Source organism: Telopea speciosissima, chromosome 10, assembly GCF_018873765.1.
Source record: "Telopea speciosissima isolate NSW1024214 ecotype Mountain lineage chromosome 10, Tspe_v1, whole genome shotgun sequence".
Classification (NCBI taxonomy): Eukaryota; Viridiplantae; Streptophyta; class Magnoliopsida; order Proteales; family Proteaceae; genus Telopea; species Telopea speciosissima.
This window is the reverse complement of record NC_057925.1, coordinates 57,015,091-57,042,225: the sequence shown is the minus strand read 5'-3', so window position 1 is coordinate 57,042,225 and position 27,135 is coordinate 57,015,091. Positions and strand designations below refer to the sequence as shown.

Genomic DNA, 27,135 nt, shown 5'->3' with positions numbered 1-27,135 from the left:
CAAACCACCAGAAAATTATCGCCCCCAGTACTGGGGGCGCTGCTGTGCGCATCATGCGGTGCAGCAGCGCCCATGTGTGCACAGTGGATCAGGGGCGATAAAGATCGCAAGCCACCTATGTGAGTACAATGTACCAAAAATATCAAACCTTTGTACAAAACTTACTAACCATCACAACCACTTACACTTGTTATTCTAATTAAAATTTGGGAGACCGTTCTTTATGGGGGAGTGTGGTCTCTGCACATACACCGGGCCAATGAGAGGGGATGCAGAAGCATCTTGGGGGTGGGATTTCCATCTCACACATGAAAAGCATTGCTACTGGGTTAAAATATTTAACCTATAACCTTGCTAGTCCACTAAGGTCAATAAAACCTTTCAGAAAACATTTTTCTAGACAGAGACTCGTCTAGAGAGATTATATACCTTGGAAACCCACCTATTTTTGCTACATGGAAGAATGATGTGGGAATTCTTATTTGTTGGATATCCAAGGAACGGTTTTTATTAGTCATATATCAAATCTTCAATTCAATTATAGACCCTCCTCTTTATTATGTCCATGCATCCCTAAATTTGGGTATCTGGATCCTCTCCAATCACCTATTCAATAGTTAGGAGGACTTGGACACGCATCCCAACACCTGTCAACACCTAGAAATGAGTGTCCAAGTTCTCCTCAAATTTTTAGTTCCGAAGAGTAAATTGATTGGCTACATCAAGTGAGCATGGACTATAATCATGTATAGAAACCATTGCCATAAAAATTTTCCCTTTCTTTGGATAAGATTAGATTCAAAAGAAGGGATCAACGACACATGGAAGTTGGGAATGCTGGTATTGGTTCCAGGATGTTGTGAGCTTGATAAGCTTATTGAACCCGGTCATCACCTTCACCTTCACCTTCCGCGAGGGGAATAGGGCTGCAGAATATCTAGCAAAATTAGCCTGGGAGAGAAAAAGGGATTTAAGTTTCCATGGGGAGTCACAATTGCCCCAAGAACTACGACAAATTGCACACGAAGATGCAATTGGGAGGCCGGTGATTAGATGCTAGAGCACTTTGTAAGGGGAGGGTGTGAGCTGTTGAGCGGTTGAGCGAGCTATTTGAGTATTTCATTTGGGAAAGGGGTAAGGCGGGTATGTCCCCCTCACGTGTATTCTGTTTCTCTGGTTTTATTTTAATAAACTCTTAGGGGCCAGCCCGGGTCCCAGAGAATATTTGGGTTAAACAATTTTAAAAAAAAAATGACAGAAAATACTTACATGAGTAGATGAAATAATATCCCAAGTTCCCAACACTTTTGGTTGGTAATGAACTTTTAAATGAAGTACGCATCATTGAGAGTGCTGACATGGGCGTCCAGTTCATAAAATCCTCGGTGGCTAAACGTGGGTATTTCTGTAGTAGTTCAAGAGCTTTCGCTACAAAAATATAATAACAATAATAATAATAATAATAATAATAAATGATAAATGATTACATAAATAAGTTATGGGCAGATGTTCTCTGTGCCACATCACAGCCTGCACCCAGACACGTGGGCATACCATTCAGGGGGCAGGGTGGTCATTTCGTCCACCCCATGTGTTTGGGCGCAGCCTGCGTCCCGACACAAAGAACATTTGACCATAAGTTATTTTCAAGTATTCACACCATATTATTCACAAAAAAAATGATAGATACTCATTACTTACCAAAGTATTCAGAAAAAATGAGATTAGTAAGAATATCAATTCTAGTTTTTTCGAGTTGGCCATTACTGTGGTGGTCTTCTTCCTCTTGATTACCTTCTGCTTGGCGTATGGTGATCGGGTAAAGATAATTCACCACATCTTTGTATCCAGCCTGTGCCGCGACCACGATCGGAATGTCACCCCTGATGTTTTTTATCATCACTAGTTTCTCATCCTTTTCTACAATAGCCTTGACCATCTCTATGTTCCCATCTGAAGCAGCAATATTGAGGGCTGTTCTTCCTAATTTTCCTGGTCTTGATAGAAGTTCTGCAGGCATAGTTTTTAACAATTCCTTTGCAATTTCAACTTTCCCTTTTTGAACTGCCACATGAAGAGGAAGTTCTCCTTCTGATGTGAGCCTTGCTGTAAGTGCTCCCTCATTTTTTGAGAGAAACTCAGACACAATCTTCCAATTACCATCAACAATAGCTCTGTAAAGAGGCACACACCATGTGTAAATTGTGCTCTTCCTCCTCTTCATTATCCTTCCTGCATCATATCCAGCCAAGGTACGTAATTAAATCATTTTGATCATTTTCAAGCTATTTTGGGCACTTAGCTAATTCTGCTTGTATTCCTTCGACTTCCTCTACCTTGTTTTCAGGTAAGGCATTCCTCAGGATCTTTGTTGTATTATTTGAGAGGGTAATGTTGAACTTCCAGTTTTTTGTAGGACTTGGCTCTTGTGCCGCCGTGGCGGGAGTTGCATAGGTGCAGCACAAAAACCACCCCAAATACAGGGGGAGGTTGTCATGTCACATGTGGGGCCCAAGTGGGACCCACCTGTGAAATGACTACCTTACCCCTGTTTTTGCTATCATTTAGCGGTGCTGCACCTATCCAGCTCTCACCACGGCTGCACAAGATCATTTTCGTATGTAATTTTGTTTTTTATTTTTGTGATGGGAAAGGGTGAGGTGATTTAGTTTTGAGTTGAGAGTGATTATTTCTCCATGGGTTGGGATAAGGCGGGTTATGTCCCCCGGACCCTAATCCTCTACTGTCGAGCTACCCGGTAGGACCCTACTGCCAAGACACAGCAAGGCGAGGAATGACCGCCTTACCCCTGCCCAAGCGCCTTGCCCGAGTGGGGGTAAGGCGGTCATTTACCACTTTACTGTGTCTTGGCAATAGGGTCCTGCCGGGCAGCTCGGCAGTAGAAGATCTAAATCATATGTCCCCCTCCCCACTTGTTCTTATTGGCTATATATGGGCTTCCCCAAGTCCCAGATAATATTCGGGCTTTACAAAAAAAAAAAAAAAATTTTATCAATTTCATGCAAGTAGAAAGAAACTATGCATATTACGTACCTGTAATATTTGTTGGATAAGTGAAGTCATACATGGTATCCAATTGCCTCCAAATATCTGTGATATTGTCTAATCCTTCAATATATGGTCGTGTCCTGGGTCCACACTTTTTGGTGAATATTGATGTAATTTTTTCCTTTTTCTGCTTCCAATCCTCATATTCTTCACTGGAAGTATTTTCAGGTTCACTTATTGCTCCAACCACAGAATCCCGCAGTCCTCTGCTCTTTAAGAATTTTTCCATCTTCTCTTTCCAATCCTTATAGTTTTCTTCTGTAAGAATAAGAATGTGGTGGAATAGTGGTTTACTTTCTTCCACTGATGAGACATCAGTTTCCATTGGTTCTTCCATATATCTATGAACAGAGCAAATCATCCATTAATTCTTATAAGTAATACATATATAAAAATAATGAATCAAAATAGTTTAATAATTATAATTTATTGAATTAATTAACCGATTCGCAAAGTAGCTGTTACCAGAGACTCAAACCCATGACCACTTAATTACAATGAAGCAACCTAATCATTGCACCAAGGTCCACCTTATATTGGCTTAAAAAGTAACCAAAACCCAATAAAACCCGACCAGACTTGTATATCATATGTGGAAGTGTTTCTTGTGGGGGAGCATGGCCCGTGCGGGTGTGGAGGTCAATGGGAGCGCGTGTGGAGGCATCAATAGAATGGTAATTCTGTTGGAGTATCCATGCATAAGACAAAAAGAATAGTCCCATATCGAATATGAAAGGAGATGTGGGTGGGTTAATAGGTACTTGGACACCCTCTCCTTAACGACTAGCTTTTGAGAATGAGACCCAAGTCCCTAACAAGTGGTATCAGAACCGAGACATGAAAATTCCCGTTTGACTAAGAATTCTCGAAGTTTGATTTCACAGCCCCCTTTCATGGGAGTGAGACGATTATTTCAGGATTGAGATCGTCTCTGGCCAAGGGTTGAGCAGCCATCGTAACAGATCAAAAATGGAAAACAGGAAACAGGTCTCTAGAATTAAATAAATAAAAAGAGGCCTCGAGAATTCTTCTTACCCACAATGAGAGTTCACCAGTAGAAGCTGTAGATCAGCAAAACAGTAATGAGTCGTCCCTCAACTCCCAGCAGGCAGCTAGCTAGTGCTTTTGTGAAGTACTCTCGAAAACCAATATGGAATTAGACCATCTCTAACATATATATAGTGTTGTTCTTTGTGTTTTATTGCTCAAGATCAAAGTTACTTCTCGAAATTACCCTTAAAAAATTGCATCAAAAGACTAAATATACCCCCCCCCCATATGTAACGAGCTATTTGATAACTTTAATGAATTTATGTTTTGTCTTCTTAAGTAAATTCACTATCTTTCTGGACTTGAAATGGGGTCGGGGTTTTGTAAAAGCAGTGCTTATGCTCCACTCAAGGTGTCTAATTCCTTGATTGAAACATTAAAAGATAAAGTGCTAGGGAGGTGAATAAAGGTTTATAAATATTCCTTCTATTTTGTTAAAGTGGAAAGATTTGAATAGCATCATAAGTGACAACCTCTCAAGTAATCTCTTCCTGGCGTGTTATACACATTACAACTTTTAATTCAAGAGTCCAAACTTTTTCTATCCATTTGATTTCATGTAAATAGGAGAAAATGAAAAATTTTCCCTATAAAAAAGGATTTTCACTATTTGTTCAAGGGTTTTCTTCCCCATCACTATGCATTAAAAAAAAATACTTAAAAAGAGTTTAAAAATAAAAAATAAAATTTACGAGAAAATTTTTCATATAAAATATCATTTCAACAAAAAATTTTATGACAAAACAAACCGTTCCTAGAAACCTAAAGGATAATCTATAGGAAAAACTATGAAAATTAGAATTTTTTTTTTTTACATTTTTACCCTTATTTGTATCAATCCAGCAATGTGGAATCGGTCAGGAATAGGTATCGGTCTTCATCGATACTGATATGAATCGGCCAATCTAGCCGATCCGAGACCGGTTCCTCAAACCATGATGGTGGGTGAACCATTGACTCATTTAATTTTGCTTGTGCTGTATCGTGTGAATGGTATAAATGTACTTCAAAGTTTGCATGATCCAAAAATTTGGGACCAAGTTGATGAGCCAGATCAACTCAGCAGATAACTCAGGGGATGGGAACCGAGAGGGTATTGTGGGTAGTCTTTATATTAACCCCAATGCCGTATCTAGTGAGCTATATGGGCTTAATGGGCTATATGGGCTTAACATTTTAAAATAATTGGTTAGGCTGGATGGGATGAGTCATGTATATTGATTGGGGCAGGCTTTTCTCCATGGCCCACATACTTTTGCCACATGGCTAGGTGAAATGTCGATTGCTGCCATTGTATAAATTACAACAACATCAACTGAACTTTTTATGTAGTTAGCTTCATTTTGCATTAAAATAGAAGAGATTGTTGAGGTTTCAGTGATGAATTCTCTCAAGTAAGATACTAATTTATCCTACATTAATCTTGTTTCAATTTTTACTGTCTGGTTTTAAACTTTTAAGAATGGTGGCCCAAGCATGACCAATTTATTTTGAAACATGTTTTAAGCTAATATGGCACCCAGCCACTACCCCAGACATGCATGGCCAAATTACTTTGAATTATGGTCAAAGGTAACATAACATCCCCTTTGAGCAAATCATATCTATTAGAAACAATGAAGTTCTAGAAACTAGAGACTCACCTTTTTTTTTTAAATAAGTCTGATAGAAGTGCTTATGTTCCCTAATCCTCCCCCCTCCCCCCTCCTTATCTTTCAAATTTTTGGCTTTATATTGTGGTGCACATTATAGGCTAACCTAAATGGATGTAGGAGGTAAGACTGCCTACTAATGAGAATTTTAAAAGTGAATTCTAAACATCCATGATTTTGAGATGGGGACAAGGCCAGTTATAAATGTCCATTTAATCGAAAGGGTCACTAGTAGGGTCGGATGCTAGGATGTAGATGACAAGTCAGTCGGTTACACCAATGAGGAAAGGTTCAAGAAGTCTGACTTCACCCATACTCTGTAGCGTGGCTTGTTAGACCTAGTATAGATTCAAGTCCAAAAGATATCTACAACGAGGCATCCTAGTGTTCTAATGTGCTCAGTCATTCTGTTTTCTGTTTTGTTGGTATTTTGTAACTTGTGGGGGATTGTTGTATTTTATATTATGAAGTTCCAAAATACCTCTGTGTGTTTCCGGTTTTGTTCAATGTTGATCGATTTTGATTGATGTCGGCATTTTTCATTGTGTCTCTTAAAGGGACACATCCCTTGGAAATGGTGTCTCCAAGGGGTCCTTCTCCTCTAGATATAGAGGATGTTTTTGGACACTTTGTATGAGAATAGCAATTGTTGTTACACACTCTCTCTTGTACTCAATTTCTCTCAAGTTTTCTTTCTAGCTTTTTATTGTTTCGAGAGGTACTATTATTCCATTCCTATTATTGACTGAGCACAACTCGAACGTGTCTCGATAGGGCCCAATAAGTGAATGCAACAACCACTGGAGGGGTCTAAGGGCTATTTTATCTTAGAGGCTGATTCGCCAAATCCGTCTTGCACCATAGGGGCATCTATAATCTTAAGGAAAGTGTCCATTGCCACGACTCAACCCCTTAAGTTACTCAATGTAATTTTAGGTTTGTGACGTTATATTTGGTGCTTGAAGTATTTCAAATAGTTTGTTGACACGGACAAAGTCAAGGAAACCCTTTGAAATGATTTCAATATTGGACCTTGGACATATAATAGTTCCGAATCGAATCTCTTTAGAAAGAAGATCTTTTGTTTCATGGTAGCCTGCTCCAGTCCCCTTACGAAACTTTCATTATTGGGTTAGCCATACACTTCACATGTTTCTAGCGATTCACATGGCATCATCAAATGATACAAGTCTTGGTTTGCTGACATCAACTTTGGTTTGTCTACTAATCAGATAAGTAATCTAAACCCATAGTTACATGTATTTTTCATGTATGATTTGAATGATATATTTACAACACAGAGTGTATTCGTGGTCTTGGAGGTGACTTAATTTATGATATTTTTCAGATTGTTTGTGTATTCTCCCAACATTTTAGTGCTATATTTACAACATCAAACCCCATGGATCCACTTGTTTAGCATCTTTTTTTCTCGAAAGAGGAAATTAAAGAGACTGAGTTTAGTATTGGACGTATAAAACCCCAGTACATAATGGTATATCGGTTATTTTTTATCATAAATGTTGGGATTTCGTACACCAAGATATTGTTTCCTTTGTCCATGATTTTTCACCAATATCACTTTGGCATTTGACACAAATCATACTCTAATAACTTTAATACCAAAGAGAGAAAATGTCCTATCTTCAAATGATTTTTGGCCCATAAGTTTGTGTACTGTGACATATAAGATAATCTCTCAACTTTAGCAAGGAAACTTTAGGGGCAGTTAGGCTGACTTATCTGTCTACATCAATCCTCTTTTGTCAAAGGTCGTCAGAACATTGATAATATCATTATTGCCCATGAAATTGTTCACTATATATATCATTGTAAAGGGAATCGTTGTTGGGTTGCAATCAAACTTGATACGTCCAAGGCCTATGATCGTTTGGAATGGGGCTTCCTTCGTGTTATACGTCTTTGAATTTTTAAGGATTTTCTACTCATTCATGTGATCTCATTAGTTACTTGACTTCCTTTGTTTCTTATTCTATTAAGTTGAAAGGGGGATCTTATGATTTTCTTGAGCCCTCCCGAGGTATTAGACAGAGATGCCCCTTAAGTCCATATCTTTTTATTTTGATCATGGAGATTGAGTTTATCCTGCCTCTTGGTTTATAAATTAATTTAAACCAATTAACTCAATTGTTTATTATAACAAGAGACACTATGTAACTGATTATACATTGCACTTCTTTTATATATTGTTCCCTCTACAACACACCAACGGTAAAGTACTACTAGCTACACCCATTCATCCATGCTCATTTAATGTTCTCTCCCCAAAAACTTCTGACAAGGATGTGTAAACACATCAATTGTATGAATAGGGAAACTTCTACCAAAGCATCTATACTGACTTGGATACTTGCTAGAAAGAAGATTGGAAATGAGACCTTTATAGGAACATTGCACTTCTTTTATATATTATTCTCATAACAACACATCAATGGTAAGGTACTATTACACTCATTCATGCATGGTGATTTAAGTTTTTCTTCCCGAAGACATCTGACGAGGATGTGGTAAACATCAATTGTATGAATAAAGGAAGTTCCACCAAAGCATATATAGTGACTGGGACACTTGCAAGAAAGATAATTGGAAAGGAGGCCCACCGGCGAACATCATAGTGAAGCATAAATAAGATAGCTGTCACAAAGGCTATCATCATTCCCACTATAGAAACAAAGAGAAATAAAAGGCCCAACATCAACATCCGAGGCAAAGTCGACAAGAAGTCTTCTTCCGCATATCGTGAAGTAATAATGGCCAGAAACATCAACATTGAAGCAACCGAAGAGCAAAGTGCTAATATATTTGATATGACAAAAACTAGTGGAAACTTGCCTTGTACGTAATTATTATTGGGTTCTCCTGTTCCTGTATGATCACTATTATCCTTATTGGCACCTGGTACAGTAAACACTGCTGCAAACATAATAGTAGTGATTAGTGTTGCTACCACCATGCATTGTGTTGCTGTATCCTTCATCCATGTTGCTCCATCTTTTACTAGGTCTCTATGTTCTTCAGTGAATAATATTCTTGATTTTTCATATTTCTTGTTCTGATATAGGTCATTGACGGAGGGCATAATACTTTCCACTTCCTAAAATGAAGAAGAAAAAAAAGGAAATATTAAAATTAACACACATATATGGACACTATCCTTATCCATCTTGACCACATTATTCACCTACTTGTTATCAAAATAAGGCAACTTAAACTCTTTATGAGAGTAGATACTATGTATGTAGTAAGTAATTAATTACGACTAAATTTTATATTGGCCCGGAGCACGAACAGGGTCTGGGTTGAGATACCCTAGCCTTGAGGCGGGTCAGGATTGAAAATATCTGGCCCTCACTCCTCAGGATCGAGCTGGGCCAGGGTTAAGCCCCCGGACTGAGCCTGGATCAACACCAATCAGGATCAACCCGGCTGAGGACGGGTCAAGGTTGTATTAATTTTTCAGGCCCTGGGTCAGGATCGGGACGGGCCTGGACTCAGCTATGGGAACTCAGGATTGGGCTGGGGTTTTAAAAAACCCAGCCCAAACCAACCCAGTTGCACCCCTAATTCCCAATATTGTGCGTATACCTATTTTTCATTTTCGTTTATACCTCCTATTGTACAAAAAAAAAAGGATTGCATGCTAAATGGGAAAAAAAAAACACTATGCATGCATGGAAGAAGCAATTAAGGAAGGAATTGAAATAAAAATGAGGTACGTACGTACCTTATACCAAAGAAGCTCACGTTGCATTTGGAGAGCTGCACCAGGAACTTGATTAAGCCTCTGAATTGGTGCTTTTTTAGCAGCTAGATGTGACATCCAGTTTCCAAATGAATCAGGTCTCCGTGAAATATAATCCTTTTTTGATGGGCCTAGACGATGGAGAAGCCCAAAAATCTTTCCCTGGCGGTTGCTGATTGCATAATGAAATACCGATTGCTCTCTATTTTCTCCAAAAGAATTCCACAACAGAATCTGAGGACAGTTTTTGATACACTCTTCGATAAATTCAACAATCCCATACAGGGTTGCAAAAGACATTGCTGAAACCAAATCATTCTTCACAGAGTTAAGGTCATCAAGTTCTGACACTATCCTCCAAATTTCTTTTAGTAGCTCAGAAGCTTCATAATGCTTCAACTTCTCCTCATAGATTTTCTTGAAACCAGGCACTAGTAGTATTGATGATCAGGCAATTAGAGTTAACTTTCATGATATGATAAGATCGAGCTTATTATAAGGATGCAACATTACCAAGTAATTAATACACTATAATTATTGACAATGAATCGTTATCCCCTCTAATTTGCTGCCCGCTCCTATTCCTCCAATTCCTCACATAGGGAGGGGGCAAAAATGACCATCCTACCCCTATCCAAACACACTGCCCAAGGCTACCCAAGGTGGCTGGGGTCCACTCCACCTATTAGAGGAATTGGAGGAATTGGAGCGAGCAGCGAATTGGATGTGATAATTATTCTAATTACAAATAGATGCATGATCATAGCAGAGTGTGATTGATTCTCATCAATTTATTCTCTCAGCTCACCTAGTTTAATAAGTGCATTCTGAAATAGCCAGTGCAAGTGTAACCATAGACCCTTACAAAACCAAAAAATAACGCAATCTGTAATTGTGCATAGCCCACAATATTCCATCATATTTCCTGCGTGCATCAGAATCAAATAATTTGGTGAATCAAATTTATATTCAACAAAAGTGTGAAAATACAAGAACACCCAGAAGGGAAAGGGGGAAAGGAGGAAAGGTATAGCAGCCTTCCAATTTGGAGAAGCCCCTATGGCCTATTGGGGGGGATAACAACAGGGAGGATTTCTCTCGTACTAGACATAATACACAGTTTTGTACAGGACACACGATGAAGAGACCCTAACCCAGTAAAGCTACACTGGTAGAATGTTGTTCTTATTGGGATATTACTAGGAAAGCCGATTAGCTAAGGGATCGGGCTCCTCTACGGCCTAGGGTTGTGCACTTGTGCGGCCATCATGCTACAAGCAACTCCCAGGTTGCCACCTCAACACATATGCCCGTCCAGTGGTTGGGCATCAAACTCCTTTCAAATTTAAATTTTGAGTGGCATTTTTTAGGAGTTCGATGCCAACCATTGGATGGGCATCTGTGCTGAGGTGGCGAGGTGGGAGTTACGCACAGCATGATGGTTGCACTACCGTAGGCCGTAGAGGATCCAAATCCATTAGCTAAGTATATATTTGTAGTTCATTCTCTTTAGATGCAATTGTCAATCACACAATTAGGACATGTGTAGCGTTATGAATGGGCCTACACATGGGCTCGTTCTTTAAGGGATAGTAGAGATTCCAGAACAACTGATAGATCTATTATTTCTTTTTCTTTTCTTTTCTTTTTTTTTGGGGGGGGGGGGGCTTGGGGGCGAATCCGAATCAGCTACCTACATGGGACGGGTGGGGACAGATCTGACCCCTCCATGGGGCATGAGTCCCACTCCCCCATAGACTGAACTCGGGGGGGGGGGGGGAGATAAACATTAAAGGTTATTGTAACTGATAGAAATAAAATAAAATAACAACATAAACCGCAGTAATATGATGCTAACTTATGGAACTTATAATTCAAAAAATTGTAAGTCAGATTGAGTTCAAAGCTATATTAAGGTCTTTTGCTGAACGTACATATTTCGGGCCTTATGGCTTTGTTTGAGATCCGGCTCCTCTGCAATGCAGGGGTGCATTGGAAGATGTCCGCCGCACCCCCACAACTCAACACGTGGCTGAGCTGCTGTTTCGAGGGCTCGAATGGATGCGCATCACCGATCTAGATGCACATGTTGTAGAGAGAAGGATTTTCAGCTTGGTGGTGCACATCCGTCCGAGCCCTCCAACAGCACCTCGGCCACGTGTCAAGCTGTGGGTGTGCGTCGGACATCTAGTACTGCACCCCCGCGTTGCAGAGGAGCTCGATCCTTTTGGTTGAGCCTTGACATAACAATCTAAAGAGAGAGAGAGAGAGAGAGAGAGAGAATGCGCACCTTGAGCAGTGTTGTCTCTGTTGGCATCGAAGGAATTTTCCACGTCTCCTCTTGTGTGCCAAAAAGCATTTTTGGCATCCAGATGTACATCTAGCACTGGTCCAACTATATTAATACGTATAGAGGGAATTTTGTATTTGAAAATATATGATTAATTATAAAAGAGAAGTAGCTAGCTTTGAATCATATGATCAAATATTTGGGTTCATAGGTCAAGAAATGAATCAAAAAGCATGTGTACGTAAATATTTATAAGAAAGTCTGTCACAAAAATATGTTAAAAAACAAAACATGTGATTGTAAATAACATTTCTTACTGCCCCTGGGTTGGAATTTTAGATTAGAGATTTAGGAAATATATATATGCCAAAGAAAATACCAAATGCTAAAGAGAATACTAGCAATATGAGCCAATGTAATGTACCAAGCCTGTGTACAAAACCTACATACAATCGCAACCACATATACGTAGACTTCTAAAAATTTTATTTCACAGTTTCAAAAGTCTAGGGGTATGGTGGTGGGATGGTTTCATAGAGTTCTTAGCAAGATTCATAATATCGAGTTATGAAAATTTTTCGAAAATTTTTCCAAAGTAAAGCTAAAAGAAGAGATCAATGATAGAAAATACTTACATGAGTAGACAAAATAATATCCCAAATTCCCAACACTTATGGTTGGTAATGAACTTTGAAATGCAGTATGCTTCGTTGAGAGTGCCGTCATGGCTGTCCAACTTATATCATCCCTAAGCAAGACTAAATGTGTGTATTTCTTTAATAGATCAAGAGCTTGCCCTACAAGAAATAAATAAATAAATAAATTTCTTTTGAAATTGGGAAATCCAATTTTCCATTGGTCAGGATTTTAAGATTTGAAAGATCAATTTGGGATACTATTGACCCAAGTAAGTTGGTGATCTACGTTGAGTCAACTCAGATTAACCTTTTGGGATTGCGGTGTGGTTTGTGTGATTACCAAAACAAAAAAGGTTGTGTCAACTCATTGACCCCGAATATATATAATTTTTTGATAAATATATATATAGAGAGAGAGTTAATAACTGAAAGACAAATTGGTATACTGAGTTCCATTATGCCTCGTGAATAGTAAACAAAAAATTCTAAAAAACAATCTTCAAATTTTCAAAAAAATTGTAAAAAAATTTATTTTTAGTGAAATAATGGAAAAACTAAGAAACAAACCTAGAATAAAAATCTAAAAAATAGATTATAAAACAGTTTTTTTTATTTATTTTTTGTGAATATTTTGGTGAAAAAATCCACCAAAAACCAAAGTACATGTGATCCGGATCCGATACCAATACCTCAGTCCATGCATGGGGGTAATCAGGTCAGATTCGGATCACAAAATTGGATTGAAATTGGCAGATTTGAATTTGAATCAATGGAAGTCAATCATGATTTGAGGTATCGATATTGCTAGTCACTGATCCTGATACCGTGCCAATACTGTATCAGTGAAACTGAACGACACAGGGATAAAAATAGTCCAAAAAAAAAACCCCCGATTTTATTATAAAGGGATAGAATTAAGATAGAAAGATAGTCACCATAGAAGCCACCAAAAATTAGATGACTAAGAATTGTAGCTCTTTCACGTTCGCTACTACTGTTGTCTTCTTCATTCTGATTGGCTGCAGCAGCAGCAGCAGATTGGCGTATGGTGATGTCGTAAAGATAATTCACCACATCTTTTCTGCCGAGAACTGCAGCTTGGGTGATTGGGTTAAGTTTGCCGTAGAATTTGCATTTGATCAACACTAATTTCTCATCCTTTTCTACGATGGCCTTGACGATCTCTTTGTTCCCAACTGCAGCAGCAACATGGAGAACTGTTCTCCCATCTTTCCCTTCTTTTGATAGAAGGTGTGAAGGCATAATTTTTAAAAATTCTTTTGCAATTTCAACATTTTCATTTTGAACTGCCACATGAAGAGGAATTTCTCCTTCTGATGTGAGTCTGGCTGTAAGAAGAGCTTCCTTATCATTTATTGAGAGAAACTCAGAGACACTCTTCCAATTATCATCAACAATAGCTTTGTATAAAGGCAGACACCATGTGTAATTTGTGCTCCTCTTCCTCATTGTCTCTGCAGCAGCCGAGGTAATTAATGTTAGGGTTTAGGGTTTAAACATAAGGTCGCTTAAAGCAATACATTTTGCATATCAAATTTGGAATAATACAGGTTGCTGTCTCCAACTAGTATTTATAGGAAAGACTAGGGTTTTAGGTTAGATGGACTATATCTAATAGGGCCCACCACAACCTTATTCTTTATTCAAATAGACTTATATTAGAACATATATTAGAGTTATAGAATATACCCAACAATTAATTGAAGCAACGTTGAGTTCTTTATTTTATATTATGGTAAAAGATTTTGTACACTGTCGTGCATGATGCATGATTATGTACACAACCATTGGATAGGGTATGAAGGTCTACGGTGCACCCCTCATCTCCATCTGATGGTTGTGTGACATGGTCGTTTATCTTGGACAAAAACATACTTCGATGGAATATATGGATTGCAACTTTTAAGCAAGAATTGAGTTTCCCTTCAGACATAGTGAATTAATGATTCCCATTCACCAAGGTATGAGATGCACACATGAGTGTCGGATGGTGGGAATCCATTCACCGGGTGGTGGAAGGTAACTTAATCCTTTAAAAAATTTTGTGGTAAAAAGAAACCATATTATATTATAGACTAAGTTTCCCTCCACCCATAGAGGACGGTTCACCCATCATCCTAATGTTCACAAACCCCTCCTAGAGTTTTAGTCAAAATACTCTCCCAATACCATTTCCCGCCCTCTCCCGCCCCGTGGTGAATGGGATCACATTCACTGTGGGTGGAAAGAAATTCGATCCTTAAATTGTTACTAGGCATAAAAATAAAAATAAAAACCCATATTACTTACCTGTTTTTGTTGGATAATTGAACTCAAACATTGTAACCAATTGGGTCCAAATAAGTGTGATATTGGGAAGCCCTTCAATATATGGTTGTGTCCTGACTCCACACTTATATTTGAATATATTTGTAATCTCTTCATCATATTTCTTCATCCGTTCCTCATATTCTTTGGTGGAAGTATCTTCAGCTTCAGGTTTTGCTCCAACAACATAATCCCACAGTCCTCTGCTCCTTAATAATTTTTCCAACTTCTCTTTCCAACTCTTATAGTTTTCCTCTGTTAAAATAGGAATTTCGTGGTATAACGCTATACTTTCCGCAGAAACAGGATTAGTGTTTTCCTGTGACTGTGAGGCCTCTTCACTTTTCATAGAATTAGGAGCTTCCATTGGTCCTGCCATATATGTATCAAGAAACCAAATTAATCCTGTATTCTTCATGAAGTACTACTACATATAAAAAATAATAATAATAATTGAAATTTATTGAATTGATTAACCGAACTTTTATATCATATATATATGGGGACGTGTTTTCCGTGTAGGAGTGTGGCCCCTGCAGGTGTGTAGGCCAATGGGAGAGTATGTGGAAGCATCAACAAAAGCGGTATTTCCGCTTTTCATAGGGGTGAGGTGGCCACAAGAAAATTATCTCCTCCAGTTCCCTGCCCAACCCAATTCCCTAGTTCCTCAAATAGGGGGGGGGTGGATCCCACCCAGGCAGAGTGTTTGGGTAGGGGTAGGATGGTCATTTCACCCCCTTGTTAGAGGAATTGGGGAACTGGGCCTGGCAGGAAACTGGAGGAGATAAAGATCCGGTGGCCATGCCCCCCCCCCCCGAGTTCTTTTTCCTATATAATATATATTTATATATGAACCTGTAATACTACTTGAGAGAGACTCGATAACAATTGGTTTCAACAATAACAATAACTCAGCCTTATCCCAACCAAATGTGATCGGCTTCAATAACTATCAATGTCAATCTAACTAATAATACAGATCATGTGATTTTCCCATGTATAATAATGCATATACCCAAAAAAATTTTGTTTTTCATGTAAAATTGCTCAAGTCAAAAAGGAAAATAGGTTACTAGCTAGGAAAATAATCCTCTCCAATTCCTTAAAGTGGCAATACGGATCTCCACCTAGCAGCTGCCGCATCCAACAATTCATATCAATGAGCTCGGACCGTTAAATACGACAATTGCCAGGTGTCGACATCTCCACCTAGCACTGTCGCATTGCCACACTTTAGAAATTGAAGAGGATTAATCTTCAAGTTAGTAACACTCCTTTCAAAAAAATAGATAAATAAAAGAGGCTTGAAGGATTCTTCTTACCCCTAATGAGAGTTCACCAGTAGAAATTGTAGAGCAATATAGAGTAACTAGTCGTCCCTCAACTCCCTCGAAAACCAATATGGAATCCGACCATCTCAAACATATATATATATATATAGGGAATGCAAGAGTATAGTAGTTCTTTGTGTGTTATTGCTCGAGGAAGTTATTTCTCGAAAATACCCCTCAAAACCATATGTATTGAGCTATTTGATAACTTTAATGATGTTATGCTTTGTCTTTTTAAGTAAATTTACTTACTATATATCTTTCTGGACTTGAAATGGGTTAGGGATTGTAAAAGCAATGCTTTTGCTCCACTCTAAGTGTCTAATTCCTTGATTGAAACACTAAAAGATAAAGAGGTAGTTAATTAAATAAAGATTTACAAATCATTCTTTTTTATTTTTTTATAGAGGAAAGATTTGAATAGCATCATAACAGCCAACACTTTTGTAGAGTAAAACTATCAAGGAAGGGATACTGACCTCCCAAGTAATCTCTTCCCGGTGTGTAAAACACGTTAGAATTTTTAATTCAAGAGTTCAGACTTTTTCTATCAGTTATCCAGATTCTTTATGGGGCGTTGCCCGTAGCGGCCTGAGCGGCGCAGACTAAGCCATGCGCATAAAGACCGCCTTACCCCTGCACAAACGCCTTGCCCATGTGGGGGTAAGGCGGTCATTGTGCGCGCAGCCCAGTCTGTGCTGCACAGGCCGCTACGGGCAGCTATGCCATAAACGATCTGAATTGTTGTTTTCATGTAGAAAGGGATAAAAGTGACTTAATCCTTTTGTTACACGTAACTCTTTTGCGCTCAATCCTCAAATTCAATGTCTATTGATGAGAACTCCTATAGTCTTATAGTTTGTGTTTTGAGAGCTAAAGTCAATATAATTGACTGGATAATGTACGCACCCTAGTATGGAGATGTTGGTTTAGATTGATCATGTATCAAATTCCTACTCTCATTCAATTATATACCTTTCGATATATTGTACGCGCCCTAGTATGGAGATGTTGGTTTAGATTGATCATGTATCAAATTCCTACTCTCATTCAATTATATACCTTTCGATATATTGTACGCGCCCTAGTGTCAATACTATTAGATTTTCAATGCTTTGTTTGCTATTTGGCCAACTTTACTTAGGTTGAAATTTTACATATAAGATAAGAATATTGGAGTCTATTTGTCTACAAAATTTCTTATGACATCTCATGCACAAAATTCTGTGGTGATGCCCTCTCTTATGAGCTATATGGGCTTAATGGGCTATATGGTGTTTCGAATGGGCTATATGGGCTTAATATTTTAAAATAATTGGTTAGGCTGGATGGGATGAATTATTATGTAAATTTTGTGGTGATGCCCTCTCCCTTTGGAGAAAATCGTATTTAGTAGAAGCAATGAAGTTCCAGCAATTAGAGCTAGACTCACTTTTTTTTTTTAAATAATTACGAATTCTTGGCTTAATATTGCTTGTACTTTATTTGATCCTAAAACCAAGAAGATGAAGATTATATCTGTATGAGCTATGGATTGGATTCTCATGGGAGTGGTTCGCAATGGCACATTTGATACGGATCAGTAACAATGTAGGATCCTGCAAGCCGAAGAAGATTGTGGGCATCATCGATGCATTTAGACTGTGTTTGGTATGCATTCTCAAAACACATTCTAGCTCTGTTTCGCATTCTCAGCTGGCGAAACATTTTATGTAAATGGACTGTCTAAATGACCCCTGTTACCAAGATGATTTTCCCAAACTTACTCAAATATAATGAGATGGGCTTGGGCATCCTGCCTTCGAGCCCATATAACCATGCAGGCTCAAGCTATGGTTTCTTCTGAGAATAATTTTGGGACTTCTTTGACAAAATGGTCTTCTAATTAAAGGAGGGGTGTCCTATTGCGTCTTTAGAGCTCAATCTATGTAATTAAAAACAGCCTATTAGGCCTAGGCATGGTCCCCCAGAGGCCACATTTGTGAGAAATGTTTGGGACCTTTTATTTTCTATTTATTTGGTGGTTCGACCATAAGGGTTCTGATTGACCAATTAGTAAAGCCCAGCAGGGATGATTTTTTAGCCTATGACAATATTTGTTTAAAAAACAAAGGAGTATAAAGCTTGTGGATTCAATGGCCCATTATAGCTAGCATGAGCCTGTGAATTCAATGGCCCATTTCCGGTCCTAAATGATTTATTTGATTCGGTTTGGTTTGAAACAAAAATACATATCACCTCTTACAACTGAGAGAGAAACCCAACCACATAAATAATCAGTCCAATAAATCTTTCTGGTCTTCTAAAGATATCTCTAAGTTAGGTTGTGTTTGGTATGCATTCTTGAATAGATTATAGATCTAAAGTGTTTTTTGAAGTAAGAAAATAGAGAAGATCAGGTTTGAAAATGAGTTCTAGACCTAGAATATCAATTTTAAGAATGCATACCAAACACAACCCAAGTACAGGTTATCTCTAAGAACATTCATGACTTCCCTCGAGTCAAAAGAGCTAATGCAATGATGACACATGAAGTGATCCTAAAAGTGACAGACCAACTTAAGATCATCTTCCATAGCTCCAAGAAAAAGGGGGGGGGGAATTCACAGAGAAATTATAGCAAATCACTCATATTCTTAGTATTTTAAAATACCACAAATGACCACTAATGATGTATATAAATTAATTTCATCCAATCAACTCAAAGGTTTATAACAAACAAAATACACTTTGTACCTGATTATACATTCAAGCTCTTTTATATATTGTTCCCTCTACAACACACCAATGGTAAAGTACTACTACACCCCTCCATGCATGCTTATTTTCTCTTCCCGAAGACATGTGATGAGGATGTGGTGAACATCAATTGAATGAATAGGGGAAGTTCCACCAAAGCATATATAGTGACCGGGATACTTGCAATGAAGACAATTGGAAAGGAGAACCACAAACGAACATCATAGTGAAGCATAAATAAGATAGCTACCACAAAGGCTATCATCATCCCCACAATCGAGATGAAGAGAAATAAAAGGCCCAACATCAACATCCGAGGTAAAGTCGAAAAGAAATCTTCTTCCGCATATCGTGAAGTAATAATGGCCAGAAACATCAACATTGAAGCGACCGAAGAGCAAAGTGCTAATATATTTGATATGACAAAAACCACCGGAAACTTGCCATGTATGTAATTATTATTGGGTTCTCCTCCTCCTCCTCCTGCATGACTTGGTACGGTAAACACTGCTGCAAACATAATCGTAGTGATTAATGTTGCTACCACCATGCATTGTGTTGCTGTTTCCTTCATCCATGTTGCTCCTTCTTTTAGTAGTTCTGTATGCTCTTCAGTGAATAATGTTCTTGCTATTAGACCATCTCCGTTTTTAGATGTGGCACGAGTGTACATCATACTTTCTACTTCCTAAATGAAGGGAATAAATATATTAAAATTAACATATACTTGCATGATGACTAAAATAATCCTGACATAAAATCTAGGCAAGTAAGATGAGAGAATTAGGATTATTAGCTCCCCATATGGGGGTGGCACCATCTATGGAGTGTGGGTCTCACACACCAGAGGTGGATTCACACCCCATGGATGATGAAGGAACAAGTTACCAAACAAGTTAAAGAGGTGAAAACTAGAAAGTCAAGGCAAAAATGTTGAAAAACCATAGATGATGAGGGAGGGATATCATATTGGGTACATAGTTTCGAAATACACAAACTTATTTTGATTAATTAATTCAGTTGAAGAAAATATTGGATGGATAATTTTGTAATTTTCTGTAAGGGTAGTTAGACAAGGAAAGACAAAAGGCTCTGTGCACAGTTTTGTCCCACTCTCACATAACAGACTCAAAATGACAAAAAAATAAATAAAATTTCGTGAAAAAACACATATATACCTTATACCAAAGTAGCTCACGTTGCATTTGGAGAGCAGCACCGGGAACTTGATTGAGCCTTTGAATAGGTGCTTTGCTTGCAGCTAGATGCAACATGCGGTTTCCTGATTCATCCTTTAACCTTGCAAGATCATACTTCATTGATGGGCCTAGATCATGGATAAGCCCAAAAATCTTTTCTTGACGGTTGCAGATTGCAAAATGAAATATTGTTTGGCCTCCATTTGGGAAAAAAGGATTAATTCGCAATTGTGTTACAAGTTGAGGACAGTTGTTGATACACTCTTCTATAAATTCAACAATTCCATTCTCTGTTGCTTGAAACATTGCTGTAGCCAATGCATTCTTCACAAGAAAATCAAGGTCATCAAGTTGTGATACTAGCCTCCATAGTTCTTTTAGTAGCTCAAAAGCTCCATAATGCTTCAACTTCTCTTCATAGATGTGCTTGCAACCAGGCACTATATATGTACCATTGTATATATAGCAAGAGTTAGCTTTTATGCATGCATGATAAATGATAATTAGGGTTGCAATTGGGATCGGATCGGGCCGGGCCTTTTAAAACCCCAGCCCAACCCTGAGTCCCCTTATCTGGGCCCAGGCTCGGGTAGGACTGACCTTGATTGGCCCCAAGGTTGGATTGGGCCGGACTAGGCACAGCCTGAGGTCTCAACCCTGGCCCAACTCAACCCTGACTTAGGGTCAAAAATTTTCAACCCTGACCCATCCTTAGGGCTAGGGTATCTGAACCTAAGCCCTGCTTGGGCTCAATGCGAGCCAGGGTGGGCTCGGGTTGTTAGGGCCAGACATGCACCCTTAATGATAATCATCAAATTTCTCACCTAGATTAATAAGTGCATACTGCAATAGCCCGCGGAAGCGATACCATAGAACCTGAAGACAATTTTTGAATGGGCCAAACATGGGCTCGCCATTGAGACCTGTAGGTTAGACGGGCTCGTTCTTTAGGGGATATGTAGTAGAGATTCCAGAGCAACTTATAGATACAAATAATTTCATTTTTCTTTTTGGGTGCTAAACATTAAAAGGTTATTGTTACTGAAAGAGAGAATGTGTACCTTGAGTGCTTTCTTCATCTGTTCTCGTGTACAAAAATTCATTTTTGGCATCGACATGGACATCTAGCACTGGTCCAATTATATTAATACACATATAGGGGAAATCTTACATTCAAAATTAGGATTAAGTGAAGTAGTTTTCTGTCCGTGAGTGTGACTTACGCCAGCTGCACTCCCATGTGTCAATCTCTCTCTCCTCAGAACAAGGAGGCAGAGATGTCTTTTCACATGGGGAGGAGAGAGATAGACTCATGGGAGTGCTGGCGTAGGCTACACTCCCAGACTGGAGAACTAGAAGAAGGGATTGATGATAGAATACTTACACGAGTACATGAAATAATATCCCAATGTCCCAACACTTTTGGTTGGTAATGAACTTTTAAATGCATTACGCTTCAATGAGAGTGCTTCTATGGGAGTCCATTTACGATCATCCATGACCAAGAGTAAATATGGGTATTTCTTTAGTAGATCAAGAGCATGCCCTACAAAATAAAAAAAAAGTTATTTTTGTTTTGAACATTGTGAAAGCCAACCTTCCATTGGTCAGTGAATTAAAACTCGAAATATCATTTGGGAGCCTATTGATCCGAGTTAAGGGTGCCAATTTGGGACCGGAACCGGGAACCGTCCCAATACCGTCCCGCTAAAACCCGGTACTGTACCGTCCCATTTACTAATGGGACGGTACTGGTATCTGATTTTGGTACCGAATGATAAATGGGACGGGACGGTTCTAGGACGGGATTCCCAACGGTACCAGTACCGAAATACCAATAAGGTATCGGAATGGTACCGGACATACTAGTACCATTTAAAAAAGAAAAAATATATAAGGTCTTTTTTTTTTTTGGGAGAAAAAATAGGATATAAGAATTATATTTATGATGCATTAGGGAGGGGACAGCCACAGCTCTTGAAGTCTCGCCTCTCAAAATCCCGGTTCAGTGGTACTCTCTCTTCCTGCAAGCAACTTCATGTACCAAGTTTTTCTTTTTTCCACTCAGTAGTACCATGTGACAGTAACATGTGTGATAATAAGGTTTTGTTTGGGAAATCAAAGAGGAAAACACAATCGGATTTTCCCATTAGGAACAATTAAACTTCTTCCTTTTTCTACAGTGCCTAGAACCGTTTAGGAACCGGTACCGTCCCGTCCCGCTAGTAATCGGGACTGGGATCTAGGTTTGGTCCCGTTAAGTAAATGGGACGGTACTGGGATTGACACTTTTGGTACCGGTACTGGTACCGTCCCGTCCCAATTGACACCCTTAATCCGAGTAATTGGTTATGTAGTTGAGTCAACTCAGTAAGCCTGACATAAGATCAATTGAAAGTGGGGGTGTAAGTTTGACCCTGTCGGTCCAAGCCCGCCCTGAGCCCGAATAGGGCTTGGGTTGGACTTTTCAACCATGAGAGCGGGTTAGGGTTGAAATTTTTAGGCCCGGGGTCAAAGTCGGGCTGGGCCAGGGTTGAAGCCTCGGGCTAAGCCCATACCAGCCCCACCCTATGTTAGGTTATGCTTTACAATTTATTGATTACATTTTGTAATTTTTGTTTAGTATCTAATTATCTATTGGTTTATTAAAAAAAAAGTTAATTATCTATTGAATAAAAGTATTTAAAATTTTAAGATTGGTATAAGTTTTTTAACCCAAAGAAGAGTCTAATAGCAAACAATCTAATACCCAATCACATGAGACTAGTCAACTAGGGCCTTCCAAACCCTAGCAAAAATCAGGATCAATTAGGGCCAACTCAGCCCAATCAAGATCAATCAAGGTCGGGCTATACTGGGCTGAGATATCTCAGCCAGACCTAGGCCCAGGTTGAGCTTGGATTGAACTAAGAGGACTCAGGATCAGGCTAGGATTTTAAAAACCCAAGCCCAACCCGGCCCGGCCTGTTTCACCCCTAACTGAAAGACAAATTGGTATATTAAATTCTATGGTCCCCACTAAATAGTAAACATCCATGACATGACATGTGCCACGTGGTCATATTTTTCATATGGCCATTTGCTTATGTGTTTGGTTTTATTGCAATGGAGCTCTGGTTTTTATTAAGAGACTTATAATCATATGTTCAGAATTTTTAAATCAAAGATTAAAGGGTTGGGCTAGGTCGGGTTGTAACCGGGCCAGCTACGTCGGGCTTGGAATCGGTCGGTCCGGTTGTATGCCCGATGGATTAGGACCCCCATTCCGGGAACAACCAACTACTAAACGTGTCAGGCTTAAGATATGCCAAAAGTTCTAGGTTTTGGTTCGGTAATCTGTAAGGGTGTCAATTCCAAGCCCACCCCAGCCCGACCAAGCCCGCCCGGTTAAAGCTCAGCTCAGCCCGACCTAACATATTATATAAGTTACCATAAACTACGGGTGTCAATCAAGCAGTTCGGGTTCGGGTTCAGTTTTTTTGGTTTCGGTGTGAGTTTCAGGGAATCCAAACCGGACCAATAAGGACTTTTCAGTTTCAGTTCGGTTTGTGCTATCGTTTCAATTTGTTTCGGTTTGAAACTAGGTATAGACTGATTTTGTGTAGGCATTAGGTAGGGTTTTTAGGGTTTGGGGGTCAGTTTCAGTGTTCGGTTCGGTTTGGGTTCGATCGGGCCAATAGGTGGACCGTCAAATCGATAAAGCCTCAGGTTGGTTTGGATCGGGTTCAATCGGGCCAGGCTTGACCGGTTTGGTTTAGATTGTGACACCCTTACCATAAACATACATGTATCATATGGAATTCAAAAAAATATATTATAAAGTGAAGATAGATTGTCATGACTTACCATATAAATCACCATAAATGAGAGCAGTAAGAATTATAGCTCTATCTTTGTGACGTGTGCCAGTGGGGTCATCCTTCTGACTAGCTTCTTGGCTTATGGTGATCGGGTAAAGATAATTCACAACATCTTTGTTCCCGGCCTTTGCAGTACTGACGATTGGAATGTGACCACTGTGGTATTTGCTTTTGATCAAAACCAGTTTCTTATCCCTTTCTACCATGGCTTTCACAATCTCTTTGTTTCCACCTACAGCAGCCATATGAAGAACTGTTCGGTTTTCTTTTCCTTGTCTTGATAGATGATCTACAGGCATCTTTTTTATCAATTCCTTTGCAATTTCAACTTTTCCTTTTTTAACTGCAACATGAAGAGGAAGTTCTCCTTCTGATGTCAGCCTTGCTGTGAGTGCTCCTTCATTTTCTGAGAGGAATTCAGAGACAGTCTTCCAATCACCATCAACAATAGCTTTGTACAAAGGCAGACACCATGTGTAATTTGTGCTCTTCGTCCCTGCCACCCAAGGTAATCAATAAAAAAACTTTAAAGAAATTTGTATGAGATTAAAATTAGGGCTGCAACAGGGTCATATTGGGTCGGGTTTTATAAAACACTAGCCCAACCCTAAGTCCCCTTTAGCTGGCCCAGGTCCGACCCGATCCTGACTCAGGGCCTGAAAAATCCAACCTTGATTGGCCCTGATAATGAGAAGGAGGAAGAAAATGCATGGGCTGGAATGGGCGGGGGAGAAAATTATCAATTTTACGTAAAATAACACTATAATAAAATGTATTACATCACTTATTATATTCATACATGATATATTATATAACAAAATGTGGGTGAAGTTTAAAGTTTATAATATATATATATATTATAGTATAACTTAATCAAGGTCGGGCTAGGCCGATTCGGGGCAGGCTTAGCCCAAGGCCTCAACCCTGGCTTGACCTGACCTGCCCTCAGGGCCAAATATCTCAATCCAGGCCATGTTCGGGCTTAGGGCGGCTTCGGCCCAACAAGGCCAAACTTGCACCCCTAATTATAATTTTCTCCAATTCCTTGATCGCCGAGTGCAATGCAATTCGGGGTTGAGTGGTCAACAATTGATAGGTGTGACATCCAACGGTCCGAGGTGTCAGTTTTTTTTTCCTTTTTCTTTCTTCTCGAGCTCAGAACCGTTGAATGTCACGCCTGTCAAGTGTCGAGCTCTCATCTCCAAACTGCACTGCACTTTTAAAGAATTGAAGAAGATTTTTTTCCATTAATAATATGTGGTAGAAACTAGAAAGTAGCTAGAAACCATATATATTAATTACTTTACCTGTGATTTGTGTTGGATAAGTGAACTCATACATGGTAGACAATTGGCTCCAAATAAATGTGATGTCTAGCTTGTCAAGGTATGGTTTTGTCCTAGGTCCACACTTTCCTGTGACTATTGATATAATTTCTTTCTTTTTCTCCTTCCAATCCTCATATTCTTTGCTGGAAGTATTTTCAGGTTCAGGCTTTTCTCCAACCATGTAATCCCAAAGTCCTCTGTTCTTCAACAAATTTTCCATCTTATCTTTCCAAGTCGTATAGTTTTCTTCTGTCAGAATAGGAATGCCGTCATCACTGGTTATCACTTCACTTCCCAGAGAAATAGGATTACTTGATGAGGCATTACTTTCCATCTTTCCTTCCATACCTATATATACCAAGAAAGCAAATCATATATTCTTGAGGTAATATATACATATTTATATCAAATTGAATAAAAAAAAAAGATAGTAATTATAATTTCTTGAATTAATATTGATCTATGGATGAATTACCAAAAAAACAAAAAAAATATTGATCTATGGATGTTCACGTTGTACTTTTTTTTTCGGGTTCTGAAATGTGGTTTGTGTGTTTACCATCATTAAAAAAAAAAATTTGTTATTTATTTTTAAAGGAGAAAGTCAAATGTGATTTATGTTGGGTATTCGAAACACACATTTCTCACACAAGAGTTTTTGGAGAAACACATTTCCAAACGGCCTTCTAAGGATTATATCTATCTTTTTGCCCAATGTGATTGAATAAATTTTGCCCCCAATGGGTCTTCTGGAAAAAACATAAATATAGGCCTAGAGGAAACCAGATAACGATTGGTTTCAGGCTGGACTAGTAATCCAGATAAAGTAATTTTTCCATATACCATATACTAAAAAAAAAAAAAAAAAATTGCTCTAAGTCAAGAAGGAAAATAGCCCAATTTGGATCCTCTACTGCTGAGCTGCCCGGCATGACCGTACTGCCCAGACACGATGCTGCACGAAATGTCCGCCTTACCTCTGCCCAAATGCCTTGCCCGAGTGAGGGTAAGGCGGTCTTTGCACGTAGCACCATGTCTGGGTAGCACAGTCCTACCGGGCAACTCGGCAATAGAGAATCTGGAGTAACACCTCTTCCGAAAATAAATAAATAGAGACCTAGAGGATTCTTCTTACCTCCAGTGAGAGTTCACCAGTAGAATGGGTCGTCCCTCAACTCGTAGCAGCCAGCTAGTGTTTCTGTGTAAGTATTCTGGGAAGCCAATTTAGAATGGGACCATCTCTAACATATATATATATATATATAATGAGACATCTGGTCATTTTAATGAGGTTATGCTTTGTCTTCTAAAGTAAACACACTATCTTCTGGATTTAAAATGGAGTTTGGGGTTGTAAAAGCAATGCTTATGTTCCACTCAAGGTGCCTAATTCTTTGGATGAAACATTAAAAAGATATCTTTTGGACTTAAAATGGGGTTTGGGGTTGTAAAAGCAACGCTTATGTTCCACTCAAGGTGTCTAATTTTTTGGATTAAATATTAAAAAGATATCTTCTGGACTTAAAATGGGGTTTGGGGTTGTAAAAGCAATGCTTATGTTCCACTTAAGGTGTCTAATTCTTTGAAATGAAAAATTAAAAAAATACAGGTAAATTATATGTCACTCTCTGATTTTCAAATGAAACTCAAATCATCCACTGGTTTTTTAAAATACTCAAATCACCCTCTGTATTAGACCTCAATATGACAAATTAGCCCTTGCCGTTAGTTTTATGCTGTTAAGTGATGATGTCAGCCAGTTAAATAAATTTAAAATTTTAAACTACCCTTGATCGACATCCAAACATAGATTTTGAAGGTTAGTATTTAAATTTAATTATAATGTTTTAGTACAAGAGTACAATAATCACATCAATAACTAACAGCA

At 38.7% G+C, this 27,135-nt stretch overlaps 1 protein-coding gene and 1 pseudogene across 2 annotated transcripts; both read right to left on the bottom strand.

Annotated features, from left to right (window-relative positions):
* Positions 1–27,135, bottom strand: part of LOC122643782 — a 113,020-nt pseudogene that overhangs the window by 78,664 nt on the left and 7,221 nt on the right.
* Positions 8,247–20,259, bottom strand: LOC122642008 (ankyrin repeat-containing protein NPR4-like). Of its 2 annotated transcripts, none has more exons than XM_043835381.1 (2): positions 20,039–20,259; positions 8,247–8,886 (listed from the first exon to the last, which is right to left on the bottom strand). In XM_043835381.1, exons 1-2 carry the CDS (start codon positions 20,177–20,179, stop codon positions 8,248–8,250), a joined length of 780 nt encoding a protein of 259 aa, XP_043691316.1. In that variant the 5' UTR covers positions 20,180–20,259; the 3' UTR covers position 8,247. The 2 variants fall into 2 exon arrangements, with proteins under 2 accessions (XP_043691316.1, XP_043691317.1); XM_043835382.1 differs by lacking the exon at positions 20,039–20,259 and adding an exon at positions 9,517–9,624.

Bases quoted from the DNA above. Each gene is read 5' to 3' on its own strand.
- LOC122642008 (XM_043835381.1), bottom strand. From the start codon at position 20,179: ATGAAGTATGATCTTGCAAGGTTAAAGGATGAATCAGGAAACCGCATG. The intron at 8,887-20,038 runs GTATATATGTGT...TCTTCATTTTAG, and splicing joins GTGAGCTACTTTGGTATAAG to GAAGTGGAAAGTATTATGCC.